Source organism: Quercus robur, chromosome 1, assembly GCF_932294415.1.
Source record: "Quercus robur chromosome 1, dhQueRobu3.1, whole genome shotgun sequence".
Taxonomy (NCBI): domain Eukaryota; kingdom Viridiplantae; phylum Streptophyta; class Magnoliopsida; order Fagales; family Fagaceae; genus Quercus; species Quercus robur.
The window spans coordinates 8,294,351-8,312,324 of record NC_065534.1 but is presented as its reverse complement, the minus strand read 5'-3'; the positions used below and the strand labels follow the sequence as shown (position 1 = coordinate 8,312,324).

Sequence of the window (17,974 nt, the reverse complement as noted above, 5' to 3'; positions counted from 1 at the left end):
CCAAACGGGCCTTCCAGTGACCTTATTTCCAGTACCCACTAGCCTAAGTAGTTTGCTAGTGGGCGTAAGCCCAACTGTGGGGATCACGAAACCTTTAATTCAAGAAGCCCACACACCGGCGATGTCCAAAGCACCTCACAAAGCTTTGGTTGCCCAGGGCGACACAGGTGTTGTTGGATTTCAAGGAGAGGTGTCATCGGTGCCATCGGAGGAGGCCAGTACAACGTGTCAACTCGCATTGTTGACGGTGAAGAGCTCGGTGGGTCAAATTGAGTTGATTTGTTGTCTCGCGATGACATCAGTGGAGCTCCGGTGTCCTATGTCCGATGGGTTTCACGGTAAGGACTCACCGAGGACATTGGGTAGGGCCGTTATTGATTTTATCCACACCACGAGGACAGATTTGACTCATCAGCGTTGGGTTTCACCGGTGGAAGTGTCGAGGTCCAATTGGAATAGTATTTTGGGCTTTTATATGTTGTCGGGTGGGTTGATTTTTGAAGGTAAGAGGTCAGTGATTCTCGAATTTGTGTCGAGATTGGTTGGACCTTCTTTTCCCGATCTTTTCCTGGAGTTTTTGTGAGCTGGGTCAATGGGTTTTGGACTATCGGGTCAAGAGGTTAATTCTTTTTCTAGTAAGGAACTTTTAAGTCTTCCTAGGGAGGTCATGCTTGTGGAGGATGCAGTTGATTTTTTTGTGGGTGTTGGGGAAACAGAAGTGTCAGATTGTTTACCTTTGCAAACCATTGCTCCGAGTGTGGCAACAAATTTGACAGAGTTGGAAGAGGCCAATGAGGTATTGAGTATTGAGAATAAGTTAGTTATTTCTGGGTGGGTGAAACATAGAATTCCTGGGTTCAATAAATTGGTTGGGTTGTCAACGCCTCGACATGAGAAGTTGTGCATTGCTCTCTTACAGAGGCTAGAAACTGTGATGGAAGTAGCCAATGTGTTACACAGGAAAGAAATGGGTAGCAAAAAAGTGGCTAAGTCCAAAAAAAAGGGACGTAGAGAGTTGCAAAACTTGATCTGTTTGGTGAATTATGACAGGAGATAGAGGGTGGTCTTGTGTTGGTGTTAGTAGTTGGGGATAGTTCTGTGTTTATGAAGATAAAAATGATTTCGTGGAATGTTAGATGTTTAAATGATCCTCGAAAACGACTTGTGGTGAAGAATTTGTTGCGGGAGTGGAAGTGTGATGTTGTTTGTTTACAAGAGACAAAAAATGCTAGAATGAATAGACAGCTGATTTGTAGTTTGTGGAGCTGTCCATATGTGGATTGGGCTGTTTTGGAGGCTGATCGGACTGTTGGTGGTATCTTGCTTATATGGGATAAAATAACTTTCAAATTCCAACTTTCAAGTTAAGCTCATAACATGTCTATTTCAAGCCCAATTCAAATACTGCTTGTTGTGCTTTAAAGGACATGATCAGGCATCCCTAGAGAGGTTTTCGATAAAGGAAAAAACTTTGTTTGTTCCATTAGGGTTGTGTAACCAAGTTTCTCTCAATCGCACCATACCAAAGAATATCAAGTAAATTTGAACATCAGTTGGTAAACAACATGAAACCAGAGCTACGTCCACATATCAAGTAAATTTGAACATCAGTTGGTAAAAAACATGAAACCAGAGCTACGTCCACAGACTTGCTATTATGAAGAAAACCATAAAGAAGTTCTTGAAGATGATTATAGGTTTCAATTGTGATCAAGGTTGCATCATTTATGGAGGTGCTCCATACATTTGAAGAGTTCAAATGCTACAAGTCATAAATGCTACAAGTTCAAATGCTAATGTAGCAAAAGGTTTTCTCTATAAGTTGTCTACAAGTCATAAATTCTAGGAAAATGTTTTTCTTGAGATTGTAAAACTTCTCTTACTATAGTGGATTTGCTTAATTAGGAAAGTTTTCCCCTAATAGTTTTTACATTGGGACAATTGTTCATTTGGTATACACATGAAAGTAAAGTTCCACATTGACGAGAAGAATCAGTAGTTAATATAACATAGTTGAGCTTATATCAAATGAGCTTAATTAGGCCATTTGGGTTAAGTAAACTTTTTATATGTTATAATAACTACTCAAGGACTCTCCCCAAGATATTTATCTCCCCAACATTGTTCCATTGGTTTTCCCTAGATTACCATATTGTGCGTCAAGGGTGAAGCCAAGGGTGTCAAGGAGGGGCAATTCCCCCCTGACTCCTCCAAAATTTTCATAACCATCCATCTCATCTATATGACTTTGCCCCCTTTAAGTCATTAAAAGAGGAAAACACAAAACAACAAGTGTGAACCATAAAATGACAGTCTAGTTAAGTTTTTGTATTTTATTCAGACACAACAAAGTTAATTTTTTATATTTTATTTGGACACATCAAAGTTAAGTTATATTAAAAGCAATCAATATTAACTTAAGCTTGTCTCACCTTTTCACTTTTCTCACCTAGCACACAAGTATACTTTATAACACTCTTTTAACAAAAAAAATTCAGCAAAAAGTTAATAAGTTGTCACAGCATTCCCCCCCCCCCCCCCCTTCAATGTTTGAAGTACTATAATTTTCACAATAGTTGAGTTAGTAAATTTTTAGTTATTCTTACTTGGACCCATATATCTTGACATTATTTTATTTTTCTACAAGTAATGGTTAGGAAAATTCTTAGTTTACCTTGTAGTATTGTACTAGTAATGTAAACTTATATTGTAGACACACAAAATGTGTACAATGTTGTAAACATTTGCAAAAAGTGTACAATTTTTTTTTTTTTTTTTTTGAGGAACCAATTAGTGCATGTTATTTATCAACTAACCAGGAAAATCAGAAATGACAAGGGAAATAATGTCTAGAGGAACATGCCCCATCCAAACTAAAATAAGAAAAAGAAATCCTAACTCTCGTGGCTAAGGTATGGGTTACAACATTGTCATGCCTCCTAATATGAGAGGAGTGGCTCACAAGCGAACCAGCAATTGATTGAATGTCTTTTACAAGATGTCCAGCGGACGAAGAAGATGAATTGCATTGATTAAGAGCCATTACAACTATCTTGGAATCACCTTCAAAATAAGAATGACAAATTCGTAAGTCCAAAATGAATTAAATTACTCTTCATGTTGTTACTAATTTAAACCTATAAAACAACCCCAACAGTTATTAATTTTTTTTTTTTTTTACCTTAGAATTATTGAATTTTTTAATGTCTCTCTCCATTTTAATTCATGGGTCCCAAATATTCACAGTAATAAAACCCCAAAGCTGTTACTATTTTTTTATTCAATCTCTTGGTTTTTATTTATTTTTTATTTTTTTATTATTAACTTAAATTTTAAATACTTAAAATAATAGAGAAAGCATGTTGAATTCTATATATATATTTAAAGTAATTGTTTTTTGATAAGTTGTATCTTTAAAGTAATTGAATATACTACTTTGCAAGTGACAAATTATTTCAAATTACATATATATATTAGATTTTGTATGACAATAGCATTAGTTTACAATTGTATATTTATTTTTTTATAAGAATTTATTAATAATTTTCAAATTAATTTTTTCTTTTAATTTTGTCCCTAAACTGAAATTTTTAGCTCCGTTACTGTTGTGCATTATATATTTTTTTGCTTGTTTTAATTTTGCACAATATTAATGATTATTTACACTAACCAACATAATACCGTCACTGTTGTGCGTTATATATATTTTTGCTTGTTTTAATTTTGCACAATATTAATGATTATTTACACTAACCAACATAATATGATTAATTGGTTAATTCATTCGACCGGGGTCTAAGATCCCTAACAAGTTCGAAGGTTGCTATATCTACCATTACCATGCCAAATATAACACGTGTAGTTCATAAACTAAACCAATATATGGATACTCCTAAAAATCCCTATGTATAAAGTGTTGCAGTACATCAAGAGTTGTCTTGGTTAGTGCATCTATTTTCAACAAAAAAAATTGATCTACCTATCAAAGATTTCATTGATTCAGTTTAGGCAAATTGTATTGATTGTAGAAGATCAACTACATCTTCCTAGGTGAATCTTTAGTCTCTTAGAAATTCAAATAAATAAATAAATAAACTAGCCTATAGTCTCTAGGTCATCAACAGATGCTGAATATTGAGCCATGGCAGATAACATGGATTTTAGCTATCTTAAAAGATTTCCAGTTTTTTTTTGAAAGCTAAAAGATTTCCAGTTTGATCACTCTAAAACAACTTTGCCGTTTTGTGCCAATCAAGTAGCACTGGACATTGGAGAGAATCAAGTTTTTCATGAGAGGATGACCCAGCATATAGAGATGGATTGTCATGTATTGAGAGGTAAAGTCCAAGAAGGTGAGCTCAAATTGCTACATGTTACCCTCATCAATATTCATAGATCTGAAGCTCATCTTGAGGGGGAGTGTCAAAGATTAACAAAGAAATAAGATAACAGTTAAACAATAGCGGTCTAGCATTTCCTTTACACTTCATTTGTTTCCATGAAAAATCTTATGTAAAGATAGTTTTTTATGTTTTTCAGTGTTTGTTAATATAAAAATAGTTGAAAAACTATCTTTGGTCAACATAAAAAGTATGACTTATTTTTAAAGATTGTTTTTCACTAAATTTTTTTGGAAAATAACTCTATCTCACAGCAAACTAAATAAGGGAAATTAAGAGATTGTTTTTCAACTCATTTAAAATTGCTACCTGTAAAGTTGTGATTTACAACTATGTTTTATGTTGGCTTTATTCCATGACAAAAAGTGTTGTTGTTGTTGTTGTTTTTGTTTTTGTTTTTGTTTTTGAGGAAAAATGACAAAAAATGTTGTAATTGCATTAATTTTGTTCATCATATTTTGTGGAATTTTATTGTATTGGATTTAGTATTAAGTTGGTGAATAATCGAGCATAAAATGAAGATCAGTGCAGTTTCGCGACTAGCTCGCTAGAAGCTCACAAGTAAAGGTTCCCCTGAAAAGGACGCGTGAGAAGCATATGCTGGAAGCTAAAGAGTCAAGTGTCAAGCTTCATTTTGCAAGTACTTCGCGAGATAGGCATTCTTGTGAGGTACCCGCGAAACACTCTGCCTGAAGGACTTTAAGTATGACTTTCTTATCCTTCACCCATACTATATATACTCTCATTACCCACAAAAGTAAAATAGGCTATTCAGAGAGAAAAACCCTAGATAGGTTTTCTACAACACAATACACCCATCTTTTAGAGAAAGAGCTACTCATCCTTAGTGAGAAATTATTGTAGCCTCTTCTCCTTCTCTCTTCCATTATCATACGTTGGGAGGAGATTTGTACCTAAATACAACCCACACCTATTCAAAGTGTAGAGAGTGTTTTGGATCTTGGGAAGCTTTGGGGATTTGCCAAAAGAAGATGGTGAGGCTTGGTGGCTGTAATCGGGCATATTGCGAGATCTGGAAAGCTAGAGAAGACATGACTCCAAGAAGTCCGTTGGTAGCAGGAGTTTGGAGGACTCAAGTACATGAGGTAGACTAGGCTTGGAGAGTCTTTTGTTATTTGTGTACTCCAACTTTATTCTTTAGTGGATCGATTTTAACTTAGAGGGTCGCGGTGAGGTTTTTCGCCAAGTTCTTCTGTTTCTTCTTCAATAACACATTTCGGTGTTATCTTGTGTTTGTATCTCTCTTCCCCTACTCTTGTGCTTTACATTTATTGTTTGTTGTTCATGTTTATGCAAAGTAGTTATCGATTCATTGCGCACATTTACTCTTATTCCACATTTTGATTAAGTAAGAGTAAAAGCAATCTAGCCGTTTATTTTAAAATTTGGGGTCTAAACAAGCTCGTGTGTTTAAGCACAAATTCGAGCCCTTTCACTACCAAATATTAGAAAATGAGATAGTTTTATAAAAAATGTTTTTTAAAAAATGATTAATTTTTTAGAAAACATCATCGCTAAAACAAGTAGAGTGTTAAATTGTATGTAGTTTTAGATTTATTTATCCTACAACGTGAGAGGCACATGTTGTATTAATATCCGTGGTTCCAGATTGTTAAGTTTGTTAGGATTAGCTGTTTGTAATAGTTTAGAGAGAGAATATTAGTTAGAGAAGATAATCACGTTTTGCTCTGTTTTCATTGTATATAAATAAAATCTTTGTACAGACTAATTAATCAATCCATTAAAGGAATTTTCTCAATCTTGTTGATTTTGATAGGATAGAATCTATTTTGGAGGATATCTATAATCCTACGTACAATGTCAAACAATCAGTTGAAGGACAGCTATGATGACTAGCATATTGCCCATCCTTTTCTATTTTTTTTTTCTTTTCATCTCTATTTTATCTTTTCTAAAAAAATAAGATTACGTAGTGCTCTTCTATAAAAGAAAAAAAGAAAAAACCAACAGATTATATCTAGTTGCTACACAATAAAAGCGCAAAATCAATTATGGCCTTTCAAGGCTATCCAGTCTTAGGCCTCCTAGTTCTTCTTGCCTTATTGACTAATGGCACTGCTGTTTCACCTAGCCTTGACACTTCTTCACTCAACCGGACTAGTTTTCCCAAAGGTTTTGTTTTTGGGACAGCAGCAGCGGCTTATCAGGTAATTATGTCACAATTTCCTTTATGTTAATTTGAATCATAGTTTTTCTTCAAATGTCCGTAGATACCAAGAATATGATCAATATTATCATGTGCACATGTCTGTTCATTCAAATTTCCAGTATGAAGGTGCAGCAAAAGAAGGTGGTAGAGAACCAAGTATATGGGACACTTTCACTCATAGATATCCAGGTCTCTCTCTCTATCTCTCTCTCTCTCTCTAATGTACAAATTGTCATGTTATTTAAAATTTTGAATAACTTGATACTCATAAACTTTTAGATTTATAAAATTTATTGTTATTATTAAATTTAAAGGAAAACAAAATAAGGAGATTCTTCCATTTAAAATAATGGTAGGTAATAAGGTAATGTAAGTGATGGATTTAAATGAGAACTAGTAGCTGTTTTGTGAAATTGTATAGTAAAGATTACAGACACATTTCCCTACATTGTAGTAATTTACAATTATAACAAAAGTAATGCTAGGGATACTACCACTTTTCATACATGAAACGAACAAACTTATGTGCCACCAATCTCTAAAACATATGGACAAAGTTTGTGTACAAATTTGGTTGTAGCCTAAGGCCACAATTTCATTCAATATCTTTTTATTAGATATGAATTTTGACAAATCCACCATTCGATTACATTTTTTTTAATATCCTCTATGCTGACAAAATTTTCAAAAGATCAAAGATCAATAGCTATTTCATCAATTAGTTGTTTAAATTCAAAGTTTATGTAGTATGAAATTATACATAAAAATTAAGTTTATGGATCACACAGTAAATAACATCCAATTGACACCAAATTTGATATGTATGTTAAGAAAGTAAAGAACATGTAATCCAACGGTTAGATTTTCAAAATTTGTAGCAATGTTAAATTTTTAAAAGAAAGTTGTAGCCTTAGGCTACAACCAAGTTTGTAGCCAAATTTTGTCCAAAACATATTTTAAACATTCATTTATTAGGTGGTTGAAGTCCACCAACCATATATATTGTCACATCCATTTGTAAATTTTATGTAGTAAAACTTGTAGAACTTAGCATTTTCCTACAATAAATTAGCTAAAGTATAGATCTATTAGGGTTTTTGGCCCCAATTATTACCAAATTAATCAAATTTTAACCAATTAATTAATTAATTAATTATGATCTTGATTAAAATGATTAATGCATCAAATAAGCACAGATCACATGAACACCAAGAATGATAACCTAAGAAAACTTATGAAATTGTGGTTTCAGAGTAAAAAATGTGGGGAGGATTTAACTTTAAAAAAATCCACAAGGAAACATTTCACTAAATAAAATGGAAGTTTGTACAATGGACTTAACCCTAAATCTATTGTTACCTCATATAGTACTTACTCACATGACCACACGTTCTCGCGAAGAGAATAAGATGATGCTCTTTCCCTCTGTCTTTTCTCACTTTGCTAATCTTCCCTTCTAACGCGGGTCGGACGCAAGTGCAGCTTCGAATCCACGAACTCTTCTGTAAAACTGTTGCGCACAAACTCTCCTGTTTTTGACTTTGAAATCTCCACTCAAAGATTTAGATCTGCAACTCTTGTTTATTGAATGCAAAAAACTTTACTTTATGATTGGATTTGTTATTTGCACAAGGTCTCCAGCTGTAGCTTCAACAGGGATTGGAAAATCTTAAAATTTGTGTACAAAACACTTCCCCCCTCTTTCTTCCTTTCTTCCTTTACTGAATTCCAAACTAGAAATGAGTTGTATATGTTATGGTTGTGAGGGTTAAGTACTAGTTCCATTTTTCTTATGGCTCTAATAGTCTAATTACTAGTTCTTAAATAGCAAAAGAAAAAAAAAATCCTTACAATGAAATTGCAGGTAAAATAAAGGGTGGAAGCAATGGAGACGTAGCTATTGATCAATATCATCGCTACAAGGTATATATGTTGTTCGGGGTTCATAATAAAAATTGGAAAGAAAACCATACATGTGTGGACAAAGTTTAGCTACAAAATTGGTTGTTGTCTAAGGTTACAACCAATTTTGTAGCTAAACTTTATCCTACATATAATTAGCTCATAATTACCGAGAGTTGTTTAGCACAATTGCATAGTTTTGTTTTCTTTATAAGGAGAACCAGGGTTCTTATCATTCTTTCTCCACTTGTTTATATATATATATATATATATATATATATATAAAGATTGTCCCATGCTTGTTTCTAATTATTGACCATATCTAACCAAATACAAGAGAATCACAATATAAGAAATCCTTATTTCAGCTTTTTCCAACAATTTATATATGCTTTGTGATTACACATGGCAGGGAGATGTTCAGATCATGAAAAAGATTGGCTTAGATGCATACAGATTCTCAATCTCATGGTCTCGAGTACTGCCAAGTAAGATTATCGCTTTCATAATCCCATAAAAGGTCTGAACAATCCAATGACAAGGACATAAAAATGAATATCATTAGTACACATCTTAGGTTGGAATGGAATGACTATTGTTTTGTGACCATATTATGTTCCTAACAATCTCTTTTTTGTGACTCATTTTAGAAGGAAAACTATCTAGGGGTGTGAATAGGGAAGGAATCAAATACTACAACAAACTAATCAACAAGCTCTTAGCCAGAGGTCATGAATAGTTCTTAAATTCCATCACATATCATCAACTTATCATGCACTATTAATTCACTTTTGTTTGCTATGATTGAATGCAGGTCTACAACCCTTTGTGACCCTCTTCCACTGGGATCTTCCCCAAGCATTGGAAGATGAGTATGGTGGTTTTTTGAGTCCTCATATTGTGTAAGTGGTAAATTTACCTATTGATCGACGATTTTATTCATTTGAATTTTAACTAGTGTACTTTTAACAAATTTCATTGTGATGATGATCTTTAAAATTTTAATTGATGACTAAAATTCTAAGGAATCGAAACGGGGGTGGGGGACATTTTGATTACTACTACTTTTAAGTAATGACTTATTTGTGAAGTTGCTGGCTCATTGTCTTACAAAACTATTGAGTTTGATATTATTTGTTAAGAATTTATCACTGAAAACTTGTTATGTGAGATCATGATATGATACATTAACGGAATATTAACCTACAATTTAATAAAGAAAATTAATTTTCCCTTGTAGTTTTCAATATAGTCCTATATTGAGTGATTTGACTTCTTTTTGTTTCCAATATAACCCTTCTGTCCAATTTGCTCCACTAAAATGATATCATTTTGAAAAATGAAAAATATTAAGGCTAATAGCGAGAGACAAAATTAGATAGAATGACTAAAAACTGAAAATATATTAAAGATAAAAGGATTGGAATAAGAAACGAGGAATTTACACGATTGAATTGAAAATCTGTAAAAGTTAGAAAGTGTAATTTCACTAATTTGTGATTTAGTAAGTATTTGTATCAAGTGCTAAGTATTATTATTATTATGCATTAACAAATGTATTACACTAAGAAAGAAAAATTTTAATCTATGTAAAAATGTTTTGCTGCCAAGTGCTTTATAGCTCAACTGGTTGGCCTCTTCAAATTCTCCTTCCCCAGTTATTGGATTATATATATATATATATATATATAATCCAAAGTTTAGAGAAAATCAAATTAAAATCTAAATTGAATTTCAATTGGAGACCAATTGGGAGTCATGTATCCTATTTAATTTTTAATTTTTGTGCTAAGTGAATTATTGGGTATGAAAATTGAAAATTTCAAATCCAATTAGATTTAAAATTGGTTTTAAATTGAGGTCCAATTTTGTGCCACATGTTCATTTATTTATTTATTTATTTTTTTTGTGGCAAGTGAATTATTAGGTTCAAAAATCGAAGAATCTGGATCTAACCAAATTCTAAATCATATATATATATATATATATATAATAAGAAACCATGACATATTTTAAAAATCTATGGTTTAAAAAAGGAATAAGCTAATATCATGTATAATTTCAATATTTTATTTAAAATATATAATTTGAACTATATATTTGTGATTATTTTTAATTGTATCCGTACATATGCACAAAGTTACACACTAGTTTATATAAAAGAGAAAGCTTTTTGCTTTTGGGATAGTTAGGCCTTCTAGATCTATAATTGAATTGTGCTAAAAAAGAAGTGCTCATGTACAAATGCACAATTAATTTTTGTAATGCAGTTATTCAATAGTTTGAAAACTTTTGCATGTATATGTTTAGGGATGATTTTCGGGATTATTCTGAACTTTGCTTTAAAGAATTTGGTGATCGTGTCAAACATTGGATCACACTAAATGAACCATATAGCTATGTCTATGCTGGTTATGTAGAGGGGAAATTTGCACCGGGTCGGTGTTCTAGTTGGCAACAGTTAAATTGCACTAGTGGAGATTCTGCGATAGAACCATATTTGGCTGCACATAATCTACTTCTTGCTCATGCATCCGCTGTCAAAGTGTACAAGCAAAAGTATCAGGTTCCATATATACACCAAATCGCTTTATGTTTATTTTACTACTTTTTTCTTTGTCTTTTTTTGTTTCAAAATTGTACTCCATTCATTAAACGTGTGCCAAACTATTAAAAACTATTTGCAGTGATGATAAACTTAGATAAATTCGCAAGTCAAACTTGTTTGTCAGTATTAGTAATTATCTTTTCCGTTTAGTGTGCAAGTGGATTAACTCTTTGTTGAAAGCTTATGAATTAATTTGTTAAAAGTTTATCTAAGTGATGATGAAATTAGATAAACAAGCAAGCATTCGCTATGTGCAGGAAGTACAAAAAGGTATTATGGGTATATCCTTAAATACAGACTGGTTTGTGCCATTCTCTAACGCGACGCAGGACCGTGATGCTGCGCTAAGAGCCCTTGAATTCATGTTTGGATGGTAAGTAAACTAGAACTACATGACTCTTTGTTTTGGACATCTATTTTACTATATTTGCTAGTTTAATATAATATGTACAATAAAGACTTAAAATTTTGTGGTTTGTGGCAGGTTTATGGATCCCCTAACCAATGGTGACTATCCACATATCATGCGATCTCTTGTTGGCGACCGATTACCCAAATTCACGAAAGAGCAATCCAAGATTGTAAAAGGGTCATTGGATTTTCTAGGGCTAAACTACTATACTGCTAAATATGTAGCCGACTCACGTCACTACAAAGTTGGAAACGCAAGCTATTTGACAGATTCACGAACTAATACTTCTAGTATGAACTAAATCTTTTGGAGCCATGATTTTGATTTTCTGTTGTAACTCATACATACTAAAAAGACCATGCTTTTTTTCTTTTCTTTTCTTTTGTTGTGGCAGGTGTGCGCAATGGAATCCCCATCGGTCCAAAGGTGCGTAAAAAAGTGAATATGCATAATATTGATACGGATCTTTAGATGGTTATAATAGTTTGATTCAAATTTTTTTTTTCTTTTATGGAATTCTTAAATGGTTTAATTTTCACCCAACTTAAAGATTATATATATATATATATATATACACACACACATAAAAACTCCATAACAATTTTGTTGTTTATTAGTAATTTTCTGTGAGTAAAAATTGAACTTTGAGATCATTGAATTTTCAAAATGTCACATGTCACTTCTATTAAAAATTCAAGAGAATTAAAGGATATAAAAAGTTAAGAGTCTTTTAATTCAACTAATTGAAACTGTCTAGTATTTTTTAATAAAGAGATCCAGGGTTTAAATCCTCTCACTCCCAACTATTAAGGTATAAAAAAATAAAAATAAAAATAAAAAAGATATAAAAAGGAAGATAGCTAAAAGTTTTTGAATAAAAGAATGAACTTTGTAATCCAACTTAGAAATTGTTTCCAAATGACCACTGCGCATCATTGGCATGATAATCACTCCAAAAGTACAAAGTTCTTGTGGGGTGGGGGGGCAAAGGGCGGGGTTCAGTTCTCCAAAATGAAGCTTTACACAAATATATACTTAGATTAGGCTAGAGTAAAATTTCTATTGTATATCAAAAAAAAATTGTTTCCAAATAAAAACATTTCTAAAAAAGATCATAAATATAAGAAATTATCATATAATGATTTTAGTTTGATTAGAAAAATCAATAAATAATTTGACAACAAAAAAATGAAAAACAACCCAATGCCATAGAAATATTATTGGAGAACTCAGCGCCAACAAGTAGGAGAAGCCGCCAGAAATTCTCTAAAGTCCTAGATTTTGATATTTGCATAAATTAAGGACTTTTCCTTAATCCTAAACATAGAAACACACAGTATGAAAAATGCAATGAAATATGAAAAGCCTTTCACTAATCTTTAACCGGAGTTCTCAATCTTCTTTATAGTTTATTCTCGAAACCCATGGCCAAAAAAAAAAAAAATAAAAAGGTGGTGGCTTAAGCCCAACCCAAAAAAACGCAGCTAAAACACCAGGAAACGTAGCTACAGAGCTGATCTTGGGCTGCGTTGACACAAACATCTATACTTCTGGTGCTGTAGCTGCGTTTGGGTGAAACGTGGCTCAAACACAATCTGTAGCAGCATTTTTGAAAACGAGGCTGAAAAAAACGCAGCCTAAGACCCGCGTTTTTTGTAGTGCCATAATATCAAGTTGAGGAATCAGTAACACCTTCCCGTAGTATTTAATGAAAAAATTTTGAAGAAAAAGATTTCCATGGCAAAAATATGTAATACCTAATGGTTAACGAATAGACGTATTAATTTGTGTTTTTGGGATCTGAAAAGATGCATTAATTATTCTGTGTGGTATTCCCCGTTCTCCCTTTTGAAAATGAAAAGAAAAAATAATGTGGCATCATTTCTTTGGAGGGTGTAAAAAGAGAGTTTTATACCGAATCCATAATGAATTTAAAATCTTTCTTTAAAATGCCATTTCAGCTTACTTCAGATTGGATTCATGTCTATCCAAGAGGAATTCAAGACGCTCTATTATACACAAAGACAAAGTACCATAATCCATTAATCTTTATTACCGAGAATGGTAATTTTCTTTTGAACTTTTCAATTATGGTTGCATTAAAGTAATGGCACTAGCCATAGAAATTTTTTTTTTTTGAAAGGAATGCTAGTTTGGTTTCCATTCAAATCTAAAAATTTGCTCCTATATTATAGGAATTGATGAGTTCAATAATGCTACATTGTCGCTTAAGGAAGCCCTTGCAGACAACTCTAGAATTGATTATCACTATCTCCATTTTCAATTTATTCATAGGGCTATCAAGTAAGTAAAGAAGACCTCTCTCTTTCAAATCTAATGATGATATAACTTTGTTTGTACTAATATCAATATGCCATATAAACAATTATGGAAATTGTTGTTTCTAAAGCCCAATTGATCCAATTTTTTCAATGTAGGGATGGTGTTAATGTGAAGGGATATTTTGCATGGTCATTATTGGACAACTTTGAATGGAGTTCAGGTTACACCGTTCGGTTTGGCATCAACTATGTAGACTACAAAAATGGGTTGAAAAGACATCCCAAACTGTCTGCTCATTGGTTTACGAAATTCCTCAAGGAATAAGATAACAAATTAATGACTATGCTCATGTTGAAATATATAGTAGCATCATACCATTTCCAAAATAATGTCTGTAACCTATAAAATAAAAGAACATTAATGTTATTGTATACAAACTCAAATGTTTCTTAATTAAATTACTATATATATACTACTTGCGTATAATGTTTAGTTTCTCCCTTGGGCGAAGCCATATTTGAGGCCCTGAAATAAGAGATTTAAATTAATTAATTGAGGCCCAAAAGCATAATTTAGAATCTTTGTGAATCATCATCCATCTGGCTGCTTTCACAGAAATAGGCTACCCAGCCTTAATGGTTGTCGAATTACTTAGAAGACCTAGTGGACTGATTTGGATCACATGAAATGAGTCCATTTTGCAGATAGCAATCGATCCCAGATAGAATCCTTTAGATTTAGTGGTGAATACATCAATGGTGCAGCGAAAGGTTTTCTCTATAAGTTGTCCACAGATTGTAGAGATGTTTTTCTTGAGATTGTAAACTTCTCTTGCTATAGTGGATTTGCTTCATTGGGAAAGATTTTTGTTGTGAAATTTTAAAATACTCACAAGTGCATAAACCATATCGAATTATAGTTTGGCAAAAACAAGGTTGAACCCATAGGGGACTTGTATGAATGTAGGAAAATTAGTTAAATCTTGACTAAATAAATCATAATCTAATTTAATAAAAATTGGTTGTTTTGAAATTAAATAAACTAACCTAGAAATTAATCTAAGAAAAAATATAATATAAAGTAGTAAAAAGAATAAACATTCTAGAGAAAGGAATTAATTAAGAATTTTGAAATCCATCATGTAAGTCATATCAACATGGAAAATATTATCACTAATTTTTTCCAAACTACTGCATGATAATCTAGAAACCAGTCTTACTATCATGGAAAAGATTCTTGTTAAAATCCCTATTTTAAAAATTTAAAGCGTGCTCTTTTTCGCTTCCTAAGTATAAAATCAAATCATTAATTGTATTAGAATATCCAATTTTAAAATTAAACAATTATAAACTCTACGATACGTGAATCAAATCCCATCCCAAGATTAAGGCCCATGTAAGTCAGACCCACCCGAGTTGTACCGAACAATGATGAAAGGCCCGAACAAGGAATAGTTCGAACCGATCACCACAAGATATCGCCAAGGGCATGATATAATGCCTTGGGGAAATCCACTTGCCGAACACGAATCTGGAGGCTAGTACAAGTTCCAATGGAATCATTTCAGGAGTGTGTAGTGAGTCTTGTTTGATCAGTAGTATAGGGCAGAGAGGGACCCACCTGCTTGGGGAAGACCACTCCTCATGATGGCAAACCCACTAAAGGAAGGCTATAAGAGGGGGAAGAGAGGTGTGAGAAAGGGGTTGGCAATTTTTGGGGGGGAAGAGAGATATATGAGAGAAAAGAGAGAAACCACTAAAAAGGGTAAACTTAGCACCATTAATCTTGTGTCTTCTCGGGAAGCACACGGACAAGGGAAGAGAAAACTAATTGGGCTAGGAACATCTGGTCTTGGGCCATTGGGTTGGCTTTCAGAGGTTTTCCTATTGTCAGAAATTCCATACCCCTTAAAACAAGTAAATTGGAAGCCAGACCCAAAAATTTATATAGTATTTTGGGCTTGGCACTACATAAACCAAGTATTCAATTAATTAAGATAAATCCTAAATTATGAGAAAAACATGATTAAACTCATATCTATATTCTTATATTAGTCAATTAAGATGAAGGAAGAACAATTTAAATCATTAAAGAACCACTATTGTTGAAAATTTTAAATCTCATAAAATAATACTGATAATCCTTAAAAAGTTTTATCCTCAACCTTAATTGAAAATTTCGCTACTCATAGTGATTGAAAGACAACACAAGAATAAAACACCAAGTATTAAACTAAACAAATAAAATAGAGAAAGTAATAGTCACAATATTGCCATAGAGAAAAACCCACCCAAATGGCCTAAAAGTCTCTCTTTGTATTTCCATGAAGTAATAAAGGAAGCCCACCTGTAGACTTCTCCACGAAAGCAAAACCTCTTCATTTATTTTTTTTTTATTTCTTTTGCTTTTGCTTTCTACGCTTCACACCTAGATCTCTTCTTCTTTTTTCAATTTTCTTTGCTTCTTTTTACTTCATGGCTAGCTCTCTTCTGTGCCTAGTTTGGATTTAGGGGAAAGAGAGGGAGAGCAAGGGGGAATAAAGTAAAATTGACCAGAAATTAGGCTAATTTATGACCAACTTTACTCTACTTCCTTCTATTCTTCCTTAATCCAAACAGACCATTAAGTTGGCTTGACAATCAACCTGGCCCACCTAGCATGCAACTTTTGAATTGTTTAACATGTCCACGTAAATAGCCTTCATTATCTATAAGACAAAAATAACTTATAATAATTCACAAATTAACATAAAAGTAAGGCAAAATGGTTTTTACTTTGGGACAAGTTGTTCCCAATGATGAAGCCAAGAATTTTTTACTTGGGGAAGAAACAAAAAAAATATAATAATTTTTTTTGTATAATTTTTTTTTTTAAAAACTCTTACATATATGATAGTTAAAATAATAATGTTACCATCTTTCTTTCTTCTTAATAATGAATCAATATTGCTCAAAAAATAATAATAATGAATCAATAAATTTTAACTTTCCCATAAACCTAGATTTTCAAATTAAATTATAAGTCATTAAGCATAATGACTAAGATACAACCAAAGTCAATTAAAGATAGCTAAAAAGAGTAGACAAACAAACTCTTCATGCATACAAAAATATAATCAAATATGAAATAACAAAATATACATTATACTATTATTTTATTGGTAATTATAAGTTTACATTGTATTATTAATGTAAATATTCCATTGTAGACTAAATAAATGTGTATAATATTGTATACATTTATTTAAACTACAATATAAATCTTACATTCTAAGCCCAATACAAACTAAGAATTTTCTATATTTATTTCTATTATATATATTATCAGTTTCCAGAATTGTATTTTTTTTTATTAATATATTTTTTCTAATTTAATACGACAAATAACAAGTAAAGGAAATGACAAACCTAGCCTGAGAGTATTGCTTTTGCTTTTGAAGACAAGTTGAAGTGTAAACCATACACGTGTAGGACTTGTAATCTCAAATGAGTCAAATCTGTAAAAATTTTGTCTTGGACTGTGGTATGAAAGAGTAAAGAAGGAAACTTTTAATAATAAAAAAAAGAAAAAGAAAGAGTAAAAGTAAAATAGCAGACCAGACCAACTAAAAGAAATCAGAGAGAGAGAGAGAGAGAGAGAGAGAGAAGAGTATGCAAATTTGCAGGAGTCTTGTGGTCCCGTTGGTGATAGTGTGACTGTAAAGCAGTGTAATTTAATGAGGATAAAGAAGAAGACCTTCCCATCTAACTCCAAAGTAAGCCATAAACTAGCTTTTTAAATGAGGTTGGAGAAAAATTTAATTTTTTTTTTTTTGCATCTCTTTTTTTCTTTTGTAGATAATTGTTAAAATAATCTTGTGTTTATCATCAACTTGGTGATAAATTGTATAGGATTGTAATGCTATTTAAGTGAATCTAAAATGTATTCATAAAAGTATAAAAAAATTTAACCGGAATGAGGGCAGAATTTACATATTCATTTAAAAAGTTAAACTGGTATGGATGACTCTTATACTGATAGTGATATATATATATATATATATATAATAGGGCAAGAATGTATTGACCCTATTAGGGACATATTTTTAAGTAATTGGCATATCTTTTGACAAAACGCACTTTACTTGTATTTGGGTAAATCTAAATAGGTTCAAGATGATCATTGCAAGTGGTTAAATT

At 32.2% G+C, this 17,974-nt stretch overlaps 1 protein-coding gene across 1 annotated transcript; it reads left to right on the top strand.

Moving 5' to 3' along the window:
* The first annotated feature begins 6,433 nt into the window (after window positions 1–6,433).
* LOC126713619 (beta-glucosidase 12-like) lies at window positions 6,434–14,120 on the top strand. Its single transcript, XM_050413422.1, has 13 exons — window positions 6,434–6,589; window positions 6,711–6,780; window positions 8,456–8,514; window positions 8,906–8,981; window positions 9,144–9,221; window positions 9,308–9,395; window positions 10,804–11,059; window positions 11,359–11,474; window positions 11,586–11,803; window positions 11,908–11,939; window positions 13,475–13,577; window positions 13,709–13,817; window positions 13,952–14,120. The coding sequence occupies exons 1-13, from the start codon at window positions 6,434–6,436 to the stop codon at window positions 14,118–14,120; spliced, it is 1,530 nt and encodes a 509-aa protein (XP_050269379.1).
* The last annotated feature ends 3,854 nt before the right edge of the window (window positions 14,121–17,974 follow it).